The sequence below is a fragment of the Musca autumnalis genome, unplaced genomic scaffold (genome assembly GCF_047663935.1).
Source record: "Musca autumnalis isolate F117 unplaced genomic scaffold, ASM4766393v1 scaffold_4, whole genome shotgun sequence".
In the NCBI taxonomy this organism is placed as follows: domain Eukaryota; kingdom Metazoa; phylum Arthropoda; class Insecta; order Diptera; family Muscidae; genus Musca; species Musca autumnalis.
Window position 1 is genome coordinate 72,258,843 of NW_027411977.1, and position 13,061 is coordinate 72,271,903.

The 13,061-nt window shown below is 35.7% G+C and overlaps 1 protein-coding gene across 7 annotated transcripts in view; it reads left to right on the top strand.

The window, feature by feature from the left end:
* The window catches only part of Fife (regulating synaptic membrane exocytosis protein fife), a 402,960-nt gene that overhangs the window by 187,918 nt on the left and 201,981 nt on the right, over window positions 1-13,061 (top strand). For all 7 annotated transcript variants that reach the window (XM_073986964.1, XM_073986962.1, XM_073986961.1 and 4 more), the window contains exon 4: window positions 1,415-1,840. In XM_073986964.1, coding sequence (XP_073843065.1) covers window positions 1,805-1,840 — 36 coding nt within the window. In that variant the 5' untranslated portion in view covers window positions 1,415-1,804. The remainder of the gene's footprint in view (window positions 1-1,414; window positions 1,841-13,061) is intronic.

The following is a 13,061-nucleotide window of genomic DNA, read 5'->3' on the forward strand; positions in this document are numbered from 1 at the left end:
ATAGGTTTAAGAACAGAATGAGACCTGTTCACGGATAAAATGTATACTTTATTTCGGATAGTTTTCGCAGCAGTTATTACAATAGTAATGTTTTCATAATATCATAGGCTGAGGGTATAATTCCTTCCGCAAGAGGTAAGGGGAAATGTTTCTTTTCTGATATGAATGCAGCCTGATTCGGCGTTCTGTGTGTGAGGTTTGTATGTCAACCGTAGTAACATAGTGGAACCTAATGCCATTATCATACAACCGGTCTACCTAATGTGTGCCACATTAGGTATAAGTGGTCTATGTGGTATGTGTCGTTCAGCTATCAGGTAATTTTGTTATTGTCATCATCATCACCATATTTATACTTGAATAATATCGAATGCAAGTCTACGAACCCTTATTCAGTCACTTAAGTCGCTGGGATGTTTCCCGCGATTGAAGCTTTACTCGTAGGGAATGTTGTTTAGTCTAGCTGCCTTGATTTCTTCTGGTAGAGGATACATACAATTTGTTGTGGCTATAGCAAGCAGTCTGGTAAAAATGAATTCCTAAATGTTGAATTTAGAATATTCTTTGGTTATTTAATATTCTTAAAAAAAAAAAATAAATAAAATAACAACAAAAAATCCTTTTGGCATGCCTTTTCCCGTCTATGTAATATTTCATTTCGAGACACAAAATGCAAAACAACACGAAAACACATTCTATCACTTTAAGTCACGTCACGTTTCCTATGCAATTTAGGCAAACACCACGAAAAGGGCAACCTCCTTTGTCTAATGTTCACGAATATGGCAAACGTCTTGCTGTCGACTTAATCATTCATGTATTCAACAAATAAAATGGCGCTATTCGAAATGTTACAAAATGTATAAGAGTGTACAGATGTATGTGTGTGGGTGTTTGTTATAGGATGAATGTGGCAACTCCCTCACTCCGAGTTAATGATTTATGCAAATCATTTAAGCTGGGTGTCGGGACACTTAACTACTTGTTGAGCATCAGGCTAGGCTGTACTAAAACATTAGGGACATTATTTAATGATTTTGTTGTTGCTGCCATCATTTGAGATGCACGTACATTATAATAAATGGAATAATAACGAGAAGATTTCTGTGGTCTGATAAAGATAAATATGAATTTAAATTGAAAGTAAAATCAATTTCATTACTGTGTAATCAGGAGGCTAAGGAGGGAAGCAGATGTTGACTAGTATGCCTTTTGGGTGTTTTAGGGGTAAAATTATAATTGTTACAAAATCCATATGTACATATGTATGTATTTCACACATACATATATTATGATCCTTGCAGGTCTATTTAGTTTACACAAACAACAGATTTTTTGACAAACTTATGAATGAATAATTTTCTTTTCGTAAGCATTTTAAGATAAAACTTTGAATTTGTTGTTGTCTTTTCAGATTTTGTGTGAATGGAAATGCAAAGCGTAACGATATCCGGCAAAGTATAACAAAATTATACTTTTGTTCTCATTGACGTCAATGTCTTATAATCGAACAACAAGAATTTACCCGTATCCCAACTGTAACTGAATAACACTGTTTTTTTTTTCTACCGAACGTGACAATATTGCCAAGAAATGCAAAGAAATAACGAAAACAATTGAAATGCCAAGTTGTGAATATGTTTCTTTAATTTTATACTGATAATCCTTTATACAAGCCTTGGTAAAAATTGATACACATCACACGCGTACTTATATTTACCTTGATATTCCCAATAACAACAACAAAATTAGCATACAACTTTGCATTATAAATAAGGAAACACAACAAAAGAGAACTTGCAAAATGTTACCCACGAATGTCATGACGTTTATGAAAAAGGTAAGTCATAATTTTCATCTTTATTTTTGTTGCTTTTTTATAGTCACTGCAATAATTTACGGAAAAGTAGCGGGAGAAATGAAAGAGCTCCACTGTCTCTCCAAAACTCAAAAGTGTTTTTTGAGATATTTTAGCGTCTAACATCTTATTTGGAAAGTAATGTGATATTGAAGAATTTAGTTTTTATTTGAATTGTCTCCCACCTCTTGCCCACTGGGGTGAATCTGGAAATGAGATGTTTTAGATTCCGTTTAATAACAAACCCACATCAAAATTTACATTTATCTTTATCTTTAGGTGTTGTTGTGACCAGTTGTGGGATTCTCTAACTCGTTAACATCAGCTAAGTTTCAGACCACAAGTATCTTCGATAACTCGCGAACGGAAAACCCCATTGGATTTAAATTTGTTGCTCATAATATATTCACCAAAATTACTTTCAGTTCCAAAAATGGTCTATATCGCTCCACTCATTCGGGTACATACGCCACACAAGTTAAAAAATATGTTCGCTAAAATGGTGCGGAAGACAACTCTCGAAGGGAGTAACCGATTTGTCCCAACTTTGCACATTTCCTATACTTCTTTAAAGAAATAAGAACGGCGCACAGTGGTTCAGATAGAGATATTTTCGTGTATATTTTTGTATCTTTCCGATACATCAGAAGCGATGAAATTCAGCGGAGGATTTCAAGGTCACAGTTAAAATTTTGAGTTTTTTTTTCATGTTTTGCATCAAACTATGAGTGGTTTTGAGTTTTTCATATCTTCCAATCTTTTAATAAGAGTCAAACACCAATATCAAAGTATAAAAATACAAAAAATTAAAGAAAGGGTATATACACGTTCATACGGGCAAAATGTGCCTCATGTAAATAATGGTTTTAGACCCCAAGTATGTTTGGACGAAATGTGTTTCAGACAATTTGGAGTCGATTTAGCAAACGGATGGGTCGATTTGGTCCAAAATTTGGATATCGTATTATTTTGTCCAAACTTAGTTCAAGTTCGCAGATGGACCATATCTGTCTACTCCTTCAGGTACATCCCCCACAAAAGTTCGAAAATGTTCGGAAAATTTGTGCGCACGATAACTCTTGAAGGGAGTAACCGATTTGGTCCATAGTTTGCCCATCGTGAAATGTGTACCAGAGTTAGATAAGGTTTCAATATGTACTCAATCGGTCCACTCCTTCGGGTACCTCCCACACAAAATTTCGCAAAAGTTCAGTTTAGGGCCTGCTCTCGAATCGCTTTGATTTTTGTTGTAGCAACTTGTATTCACTGCCCCCCATAGGACGCTATAAGTTTCATCAGGAACAAGTCCATACTTCCTGAGAAAATAGCCTGAAAGGTACAAAAAACCCATTTGAAACCGTGTGTAGTGGTTGGAGAGCAAGATAACTCTCGAACGGATGTGCAGATTCGATCCAAAATGTGGCCTTCGTAACATTTTGTGCAAACTTAGTTTAAGTTCGAAGATAAGCCATATCGGCCCACTCCTTCAGGTATCTCCCCCCAAAAGCTCAAAAATGTTCGGAAAAATTGTGCGCACGGTAACTGTTGATGGGAGTGACCGATTTGGTCCATACTTTACACATCCTAATATATCTACCAGATATAGATTAGGTTCGAATATGGACTGCATTTGTCCACTCCTTCGGGTACCTGATACACAAAATTTTGGATAAATTCACTTTAAGACCTGCCCTCGAATCACTTTGATTTTTGTTGAAGCAACTTGCATTCGCTAGCTCAATTACGACGGTAAAAGTTTTTTTCAGGGGAAACTAAATACTTCTTGAGAAAACAGCCCGAACGATGTAAAAAACCCTATGGCACCATATGTAGTGGTTGGAGAGCTCTATAACTCTCGAACTAAACGATATGGCCCAAAATTTGACCTTCCTGATATTTTGTCATACTTTCAGTTCGAAGATAGCCAATACCGATCCACAACTTCCGGCAGTTCTCCCGAATATTCAAAAAATGTCACTTAAAGAGTATGCACGATATCTCTTGAACAAATTTGGTCCAAACTTTGGATCTCCTAATCTTTTGTCCAAATAGTTTAACTTCTAAAATGGAGGTACCTTAGGGTACCTCCTCCACAAAAGTTCAACATTTGTTTCTAAGTGCAGTTTAAGGTCTGTTCGAAGATCCTTTGGAAATGTATGCCAATGCTATTAGTTTTTGTCCTGCTTAAAACGGTATTATGTTTTTCGTGGACAAGTCCATGCTTCCTGGCATACTGGTCCATAAGTTATATGATGACCCACTGAAATGACTAGTGGGCGCGACATCTATCGAAAAGATATGATTCCCAAAATAAGACAAACTGAAATGACTAGTGGGCGCGATATCTATCGAAAAGATATGACTTTCAAAATAAGATCTACTTCCATAATGGACTATGTCGGTCCATTCCTTTAAGTACCTCCTCTGCAACACTTTTGAACTTTAATCATAATCTATATTTTCGTCGCCAAGTTCAAATGTCCAAAAAAGGCCACAAAATATTGAAAAGACCATAAATACATTCGATCAGACCGTAAATGAAAGTTTCAATTCATATAGGCTGCGGGTATATCTCTGGGGGTTCCCTTCTATGGCGGCTATATGAAGACGTGGACTTATACTAAGAATTCTCTTCTGGATTTTATACCCCCAAAGAAGACTAAATACCAAATTTAAGCTATATTAGTTGTATATTCAAGCCACCGTCTTCGAAATAGCGAAAATCGGGAGGTACCTTCTTCTTCTATGGGGACTTTATGAAGACCTAGGTTTGTACCGGCAAATTTTAGATGAAGAGTTTTATACCTTCAACGAAAACTTAATGCCAAATTTCAGCCATTTCGGTTGTATATTGGGCCACAACCTTCAAAATACCGGAAATCGGATGTTTCCATAGTAATTTGTACGGAGCCAAAGGTACATTTTAACGAAAATTTTCTAAAATCCGCGTTTATGGTCCACTCGATGAAAATTTTCATTGTTGTGGCTAAGAAACGAATTCTACAAAAAAATTGTGAAAATCGGATAAAATTTCGATGTATGTAGATATAGATAAAGTAAAATACCTTAAATCGGCCTGTCGGAGCTATATCAAAATCCGATCCGATTTTTACCATTTTTGTATCCGCAATAATGACACAGCAATGCGGCAGGGGTTAACCTTAACCGATCGTCATAAAATGTCATATGTATGTAAGGTTTTTGGATCAAGTGGGAACAAACTTAATTCTAATCAAATTATTTTTGTTATTTTTAGTGTCGGTCTAATTAATATACACGCAGAGAAAAAAATTGATTGATCCAACAATTGATCGAACAGCAAAATATATATAGTAAAGATATAGTTAAATTCCGTATGCAGCACTGTGAGTCCAACAAACGTTTTGGCAATTACACCAATGGTTGTTGTTATATCCAACAATAGTTTTTGTCAACTGGACAATGTTATTCTCTTTTCATCGGTAATTTTCTTCTCTTCACTCGATGCCGTGCTGAACAAACAATTTTGGTGAGTTTTGTTTGTATGGCAGAATTATTTTATCTTTGAGCTCATTTACACGAGGAAACAATGTTTCCTTGTTTCCTCTAAAACGTGTGTTCCGTTTTGATTCTCATTCGCAAAATTGGTCAGTGTTGGGAACAAATGTAGAAATGATTGTACAAAAACGTACAAAACGCACTTTTGGATGGATATGTGCAAGAAATAAATAATAATTTCATAATAATTTATTTATTTTGTGTTGTAAAAAAATGTTTCTTGTAATTGTTATACAGTTTTTAATTTCAGTGTGTAAACACTGATATCAATAAAGACATATGGTTCTCTATGAGAGCATTGTTGTAATTGTAAGAGAAACATGGTGTAAGTAATAACTGTGTTCACATATATTTTTATAAAAGTAAGTATGTGTGGGTGGGAAATGTGTATGAATGCAAATAAAAAAAGTAAGTAAAACATCATTTTCGTTTTGCTGCTGACTTGTGTGACAACGTGTGGGATAAAAATTTAGTAGAGATATTAACTAATAAATATCAAAACCATGAGAACCTGTACAATGTTCGGCGTTCAAAGTACATGGATCGTACTGAAAGGTCAAAATCGTTATTTAAAATATACAACGAAATCATGATATGATATGTACCTGTCTTTTCATATTTTTACAAATAGAAGTGTTCTTAACCAACAAAATAATTTTATTGACCTGTTTTTGACATAGGGTAAGGTATTTCCCTACTACATGAATTGATACCCATTTTTTAACAATTTACGACAGGTAATACAGGTATTTTTTACCCTCATGTGTCAATATTTTTTACGGAATTTTTCATGAATGGTTATTTATATTATTAACCCTTTCTTTTTACCTGTTTTTGTAGTTTTCCAAAGAATGGTTTTTTGAATATTCATGTACAATAGGTAGATAATAATTTTTGGTAACTTTATGTAAAAACGTACGTCTACCGTTCAAAAGGTACGCTTGTTAAACAGCGCAACCCTGAAAATGCAATTACGAATGAGAATCAAAACGGAACACACGTTTTAGAGGAAACATTGTTTCCTCGTGTAAATTACCTCTTTGTTTTCTTTTGTGTATGTACACCAGCGATCCCACTGAGTTGTCTTTGCATTTGCTTTTCTCCCTCATGTACACTATGCGTGAACAAAAGCAAACAAAAAACATCATTTGGTTGTTGCATTTTTTCACTCATACATTCACACATGCATTTGTTTTGTTTGTATTTCTCTGATCGCCGCTGACGTACACCATGAGATTCTTGTTTTTATTTGTTTCTTCTTTCTCATTCTTCGTTGGGTTTTGATGGTGTGTTATACCGGCACAATCTGAGAAGTGTTTTTGAGAGGAAACTATCGTTTGTATTTCCTTTTCATATCTGTTATAATTTTCATATTTGTTATGGTTTTTTATTCCTCATGTTGGGGTGGATGCTTCGATGAGCGTAATTGAGTAGTTCTGGTTGTCTTTTGTTGTCAGTTAAAGCAGCAAAACTTGACCATGTGTTGTGCTCATCAATAATCGTTCGTGATATTTATACCAAAGATACGTGGAAAATGTATATGTGAATTACATATAATCAAATCAAAAATTTCAGTAACATGTTTTCTGGGCTGATAATAGCGTTTGTAGAAATTCTAGATTATCATAGTTCCTACCATCGGTATTATTAATGATTTTTACAATATTTCGGAATTTCGCAAGTTGTTTTTGTTTTGTATGTTTGGATCAACAGATGGTATTTTTGGATTTGCAATTACAATGCTTGAACAAACCAAATAAAAAGAGAAAAATATTGTTACATTAATAACACAGATTACTATGTGTCAAACCTAAGCCGCCGCCGAGTGTATTTTTTTAAAATTTTTAACTATATACATATGTACACTTAAACAAGTCCTTAGAAACATACTTATATGTTTGTAATAAATGTATATCATTTTTCAAGTGGCCTTTGCCCGTGATTTAGCTTTGTTGACTGTAGACATAATAGGTTTTTCTAATGATGCATTAATATAGTCTTTACGTAGGGAAAACAACTGTTTTTATACCCTCAGCCTTTAGGCTAAGGAGGGTATATACACTTTGATACGATGAAAATGTGCCTCATCGAAATAATGGTTTTAGACCCCAAGTATGTTTGGACGAAATGTGTTTCAGACAATTTGGAGTCGATCTAGCCATGTCCGTCCGTCTGTCTGTCCGTCTGTCTGTCTGTCCTGCTGGCTGGAGCGCACGATAACTCTCGAACGGATGAACAGATTCGGTTCAAATTTTGGCTTTCGTAATATTTTGCCCAAACTTAGTTTAAGTTCGAAGATGAGCTACATCGGTCCACTCCTTCCGATACCTCCCCCACAAAATTTCGAAAATGTTCGGAAAGTTTGTGCGCAGGATAACTCTTGAAGGGAGTGACCGACTTGGTCCATACTTTGTATAGCGTAAACTTTCTACCAGAGTAATATTCGGTTCCGATATGGTCTCAATAGGTCCACTCCTTCGGGTACCTCCCACACAAAATTTCGGAAAAGTTCAGTTTAGGGCCATCTCTCGAATCGCTTTGATTTTTGTTTTAGCAACTTGTATTCACTGCCCTCCATACGACGGTACAAGTTTCATCAGGGGCAAGTCCATACTTCCTGAGAAAATAGCCTGAAAGTTGCAAAAAAAAACCCTATTGCACCGTGTGAGGTGGTTGGAGCGCAAGATAACTCTCGAACGGATCTGCCGATTCGGTCCAAAATTTGGTCTTAGTAATATTTTGTCCAAACATAGTTTAAGTCTGAAGATAAGCCATATCGGTCCACTCCTTCAGGTACCTCCCCCCCATAAGTTCAAAAATGTTCGAAAAAATTGTGCGCACGATAACTCTGGATGGGAGTGGCCGAATTGGTCTATACCTTACACATCATAATATATCTACCAGATATAGATCAGGTTCAAATATGGACTATATTTGTCCACTCCATCCGGTACCTCCCACACAAAATTTTCGGATAAGTTCATTTTAAGACCTGACATCGAATCACTTTGAATTTTTTTGAAGCAACTTGCATTCGCTGCCTCATTTACGATGGTAAAAGTTTTTTAGGGGCAAGTCCATACTTCTTGAGCAAACAGCCCGATGAGTGTAAAAACCCCCTATGGCACCATATGTTGTGGCTGGAGATCCACATCCATAACGGTCAATGTCGATCCATTCCTTTTAGTATCTCCTCCGCAAAACTTTTGATCTTTAATCCTAATCAACATTTTTGTCTGTTCAAACCACCAAAAATTTTTAAGACCCCCTAACTACATACGTATTTTGGGAAAAAATTGTTTCAATATACACAGGCTTAGGGTATATCTCTGTCGGCAAAGCAGACTGATACTTTTTTACTTGTTATTTCACAATTTCACCTCAACACAGCAATTATAAAGTAATTTGTCATAATCAAAATTATGAGCATTAATAAGTACTTGCTTATAAGGCTTTAATTCGTGAAGAATTAGTATTTTAATCGACAAAAAACTTATTTATTAACATTAACACTTCATTGTTCAAATAAAAAGTGTCCGACTTCACTTCACTTCTTCAAACTACGGTCTTACTTTGATCGACGCTTATATGAAGCGGTAGATGTGTTCTATGATGACAGTAAGGACCGATGAAAAGTTTAGTTTTAATTAATATCACACAAGAACCAACTAAAATTATATTTACTAATGAACAAGTAAGCAAAGGCTATAGTCAGACGGGCTGGCCATGTGATACCCTACACCACAACCTCTAGGAATTAGCTATGTTCAACCGCCTTGGACGCTGAATTTACGGGTTTGATTCCCAGGCCTGGCCATATCAAATTTTCAACGGTGGCAAAAATACGCCTTAGTAGTGTTGGCGACATTTCCTGAGTATTTCAGCCATGAAAAAGGTCTCTACAAGGGCAATTAGGACACGCCGTTCGGGCTCGGTGATAAAAACTAGGCCACATATCAATAACTTAATATGAATCCATTGATATAAGAGAAGCCTCTCTTGTCCCTCCCTTGGGCCATTATTTCAGGAAGTATGAACTTACCCCGGAAAAATTGTACCGTTGCAAAAGGATCGCGAAAAGAACCTCCTTAAAAAAATTCAAATAGATCCGATAAGAGTCCTCAAACTGCACTTTTCCAAATTTTGTGTGGGAGGTACTCGAAGGACGAGACCGATATAGTCCATATTCCAAACTGATACATGACTGGATGAAATAATACGATGTGCAATGTTTGGACCAATCAGAAAATCCTCTTGAGAGTTATCTTCCGGATTTGCCATTTTATTTAGGTCTCTTGTTTGTTTTTCAAGGTTTCTTGAAGCTTTTCAGCCATAATCTCAGGAGGTATGGACTTGCTATTGCACCATCGTATAAGGGGACCGCAAGAAAAATCTGCTGAAAAGAATTCAAAACTATTCGAGAGGACTCTTAAATTTCACTTTTCCGAATTTTGTGCGGAACGTACCCGATGGTGTGGATCGATATAGTCTTACCCGATTTAACGATCGATTGCTCACTTCGCCAGTTATCGTTCACACAATTTTGAACTTTTGTGGGGGAGATGTGGACCTATAAAGCCTATATTTGAACTTAAACTAAGTTTGGGCAAAATATTATAAAATTTGGTTCTAATCGGTAGATCCGTTCGAGAGTTATCATGCTGGTGCCAGACAGTAAGAGAGACAGATGAACGGACAGGGCTAAATCGACTCCAAATTGTCTGAAACGAATTTCGTCCAAACATACTTTGTGTCTAAAAAAATTATTTCGAAATGACACATCTTTGTCTATTTTGTATGTATTCCCTTTACTGTAAATCCTGAGGTATAAAATAGGTGGCGAGCAATATGCTGCAATTTTTGTATAAAACATCCAATTGGACAACTGAACTGAAAATTTCTTTGTCATGATAGAGACAATTTGTAGCATGGGAGGAAATTGTGTTTCTCTACAAAAACCCCATTATATATTAGGCAGTAGGTCCGTTATCTAGCAGACACATTATTGCAATTTGCATCAGGGGAAATGTCAGTAGTTATTTTCCCATATGTACTACTACTTTGCCGGTATATGCGCTCCAGGAATTAAAATATGGACTAAAAATAAAGTTTGAATATTTTTCATACGAAAGCAATGGTCTATGTCACCAGCTAAATAGTATAGGACCATCATGCAAAATTATAGGCATTTTTTCAACCTAATCTCTTATCTTGTGCAAAATTTCGTGACTATTGAGCTATCTGTGATCTGATCGCGTACATCAACATAATTGACATCAATGGAGAGTAGGAGATCGTTTTCCAAATATAACTCACGAGGGAGGAATGTGTCTTTTAGGAACAAAGATATAAGCTGTATATTAAAAATGTTTACAATTTTCACACAAAAGTTATGGTCCATTTAACCCTCTAAATATTATCTCGCCATCTCAAATTGCAAGCATCTTCTTTGTCATATATGTACTCTTACCTTATTAAAAATATCACGTTGATCGGACTATTATTGCGACCTACAGAGCCGCTACAAAATTGGATAAATAATATGTTTTTGGTCGATTTAACCCGCTAAATATTGAAATATCATCACCAATAAAAATAGGGAAATATTCTAGTCTGAACCCGACCTCCATACAAAATTTCGTGACGATCGGTCCATAATGGCGGGCCTGTAGTGGGATTCTGTAACTCATTTTTGCTGTTATCGATAATTGTCGGTAAAATTAAAATGCTTATAATTTCGATAATTAACGAAATTTTTCGGTAAGTTAGCGATGAATAAAAAGTAGTCGCTAGCCTCTACCGACACAAACAGTGATGCCAACTTTTCTTTATGTTTTTAGTCACAATTTTGCGATTTAATTTTGCCGATTTTTGTCGGTAGCAGCAAAAATGAGTTACAGAATCCCACCACTGGAGTTTGATTACAATTTATTATGCTTTATCTCGTCGAGATATGAAGATTGGTATACCCCATTACATGAATTTTTCCCAAAACACTTTCCACATAGTGGTGTAGGGTATAAATATCCTTCAAAGGGAGTAAAATTACCCTCAGACAATCCCAACAGAATTCTTTGACAGACGTTTAGAAATCAAACATTTGGTTTGCTAGGCAGATAAAAATTGTAATTTTGAACGTCCACACTTGTTATGGTTGTACTGAAATTTTCTGCCAGATTCCTTTGTTCGACAAGCTACTTATATTCTTTATATTTATCTTGTATAACCTTTTCCATCAGGATACACTAAACACAACAAGTTACATTACACAATATCACATTGTTTGAAACCTCATTTATTAAAATCAAAATTATATGACTAAAATTGATTTTTGGAATTTAATTATAGTCCAAAAGTTAATTATTTCTCAAGTAAGTTCTCTCCGTGTTGCATGTGGTCAAAGAACAAATTTTGTGTTATATCATTCAATTAATAAATTATTTTGTAACCACATTGACAAATTGTTATATAGTATTCTCGAATAGATGATTACTTGTTGTGGTCATTAACAAACTTCCTTTAGCCGATCTCAGGCAGAAATATGTACAATCGTCTCAACATCCGTTTACATTCAAGTGGCAATCTATTCGAGTACCATTTACAAGAACATAATCCTCTTAATAACTTACGCTGAGTTTTACAGTCAAATGTGATGTATACGACGACATACGCACAACATTCTTACGAATACATACATACATACATGAATCTCATTAAAAGAAATGTACCGTAACATTATTGCCACATAAAACTGGTGTTGGATAAAATGTGAAGTGACTTATCTAACAAATGGGAGATGGAAAGATTTGAAGAGAAAAAAAAAACAAGTAAAAACGGCGTTAAGTACGGCCGGAACGAACTTTTTATACCCTCCACCACATGTTGTATTGAATAAAATTGACAATTAGTTTCCTTTTGTTTATGAAAGTAGATCTTCCGCCACGCTAACTGAAAAGATCGCTTTCTCTTAAGAAATGTTTAATACGAATGAGACATCGATGTTTTCTACCAATTCAGAATCGGATGTACCATGTTACAGTCATTCAATTTGGACGATGTGTGTACAACCTTCAAAATACGTAAAATCCGGAGGCACCTTCATATAGGGAATATACCAAAATATGTAGCAATGAAAGAAAATGAACAATCTTCGCGAAACTTTTCTAGTTAAAGTCACCAAGTTACAATCACTACTGTAGTCTAATAGTTTGAAAGACTTATCATCGAGCGGTATCGTAGTACCTTCCTATGGGAGTCATATTAAAAGTTGCATCTTTACCCACAACTATCAGTAGGAATTAGGCCGAGGCGATTTGTATGCCAGGAAAACCACCTTATTGGGTCTGGCTGGTGCGCACGATAACTCTCGAACGGCTCAACCGATTCGTACCAAATGCTGTGTATCGTAATGTTTCTTCCAAACTTAGTTTAAGTTCGAAGATGGACAATATCGGCCGATTCCTCCGGGTACCTCCCCCACAAAAGTTTAAAATTTGTCTGTAAAATGGTGTGAACGATAACTCTCAAAGGGAGCAATCGACTTGGTCCTTTCAGATATATATTGGGTTCCAATATGGACTATATCGGTCCACTCCTTCGGGTACCTCCCACATAAAATTCGGATAAAGTGAAGTTTAAGAGCTACTCTTGGATCGTTTTGAAATTT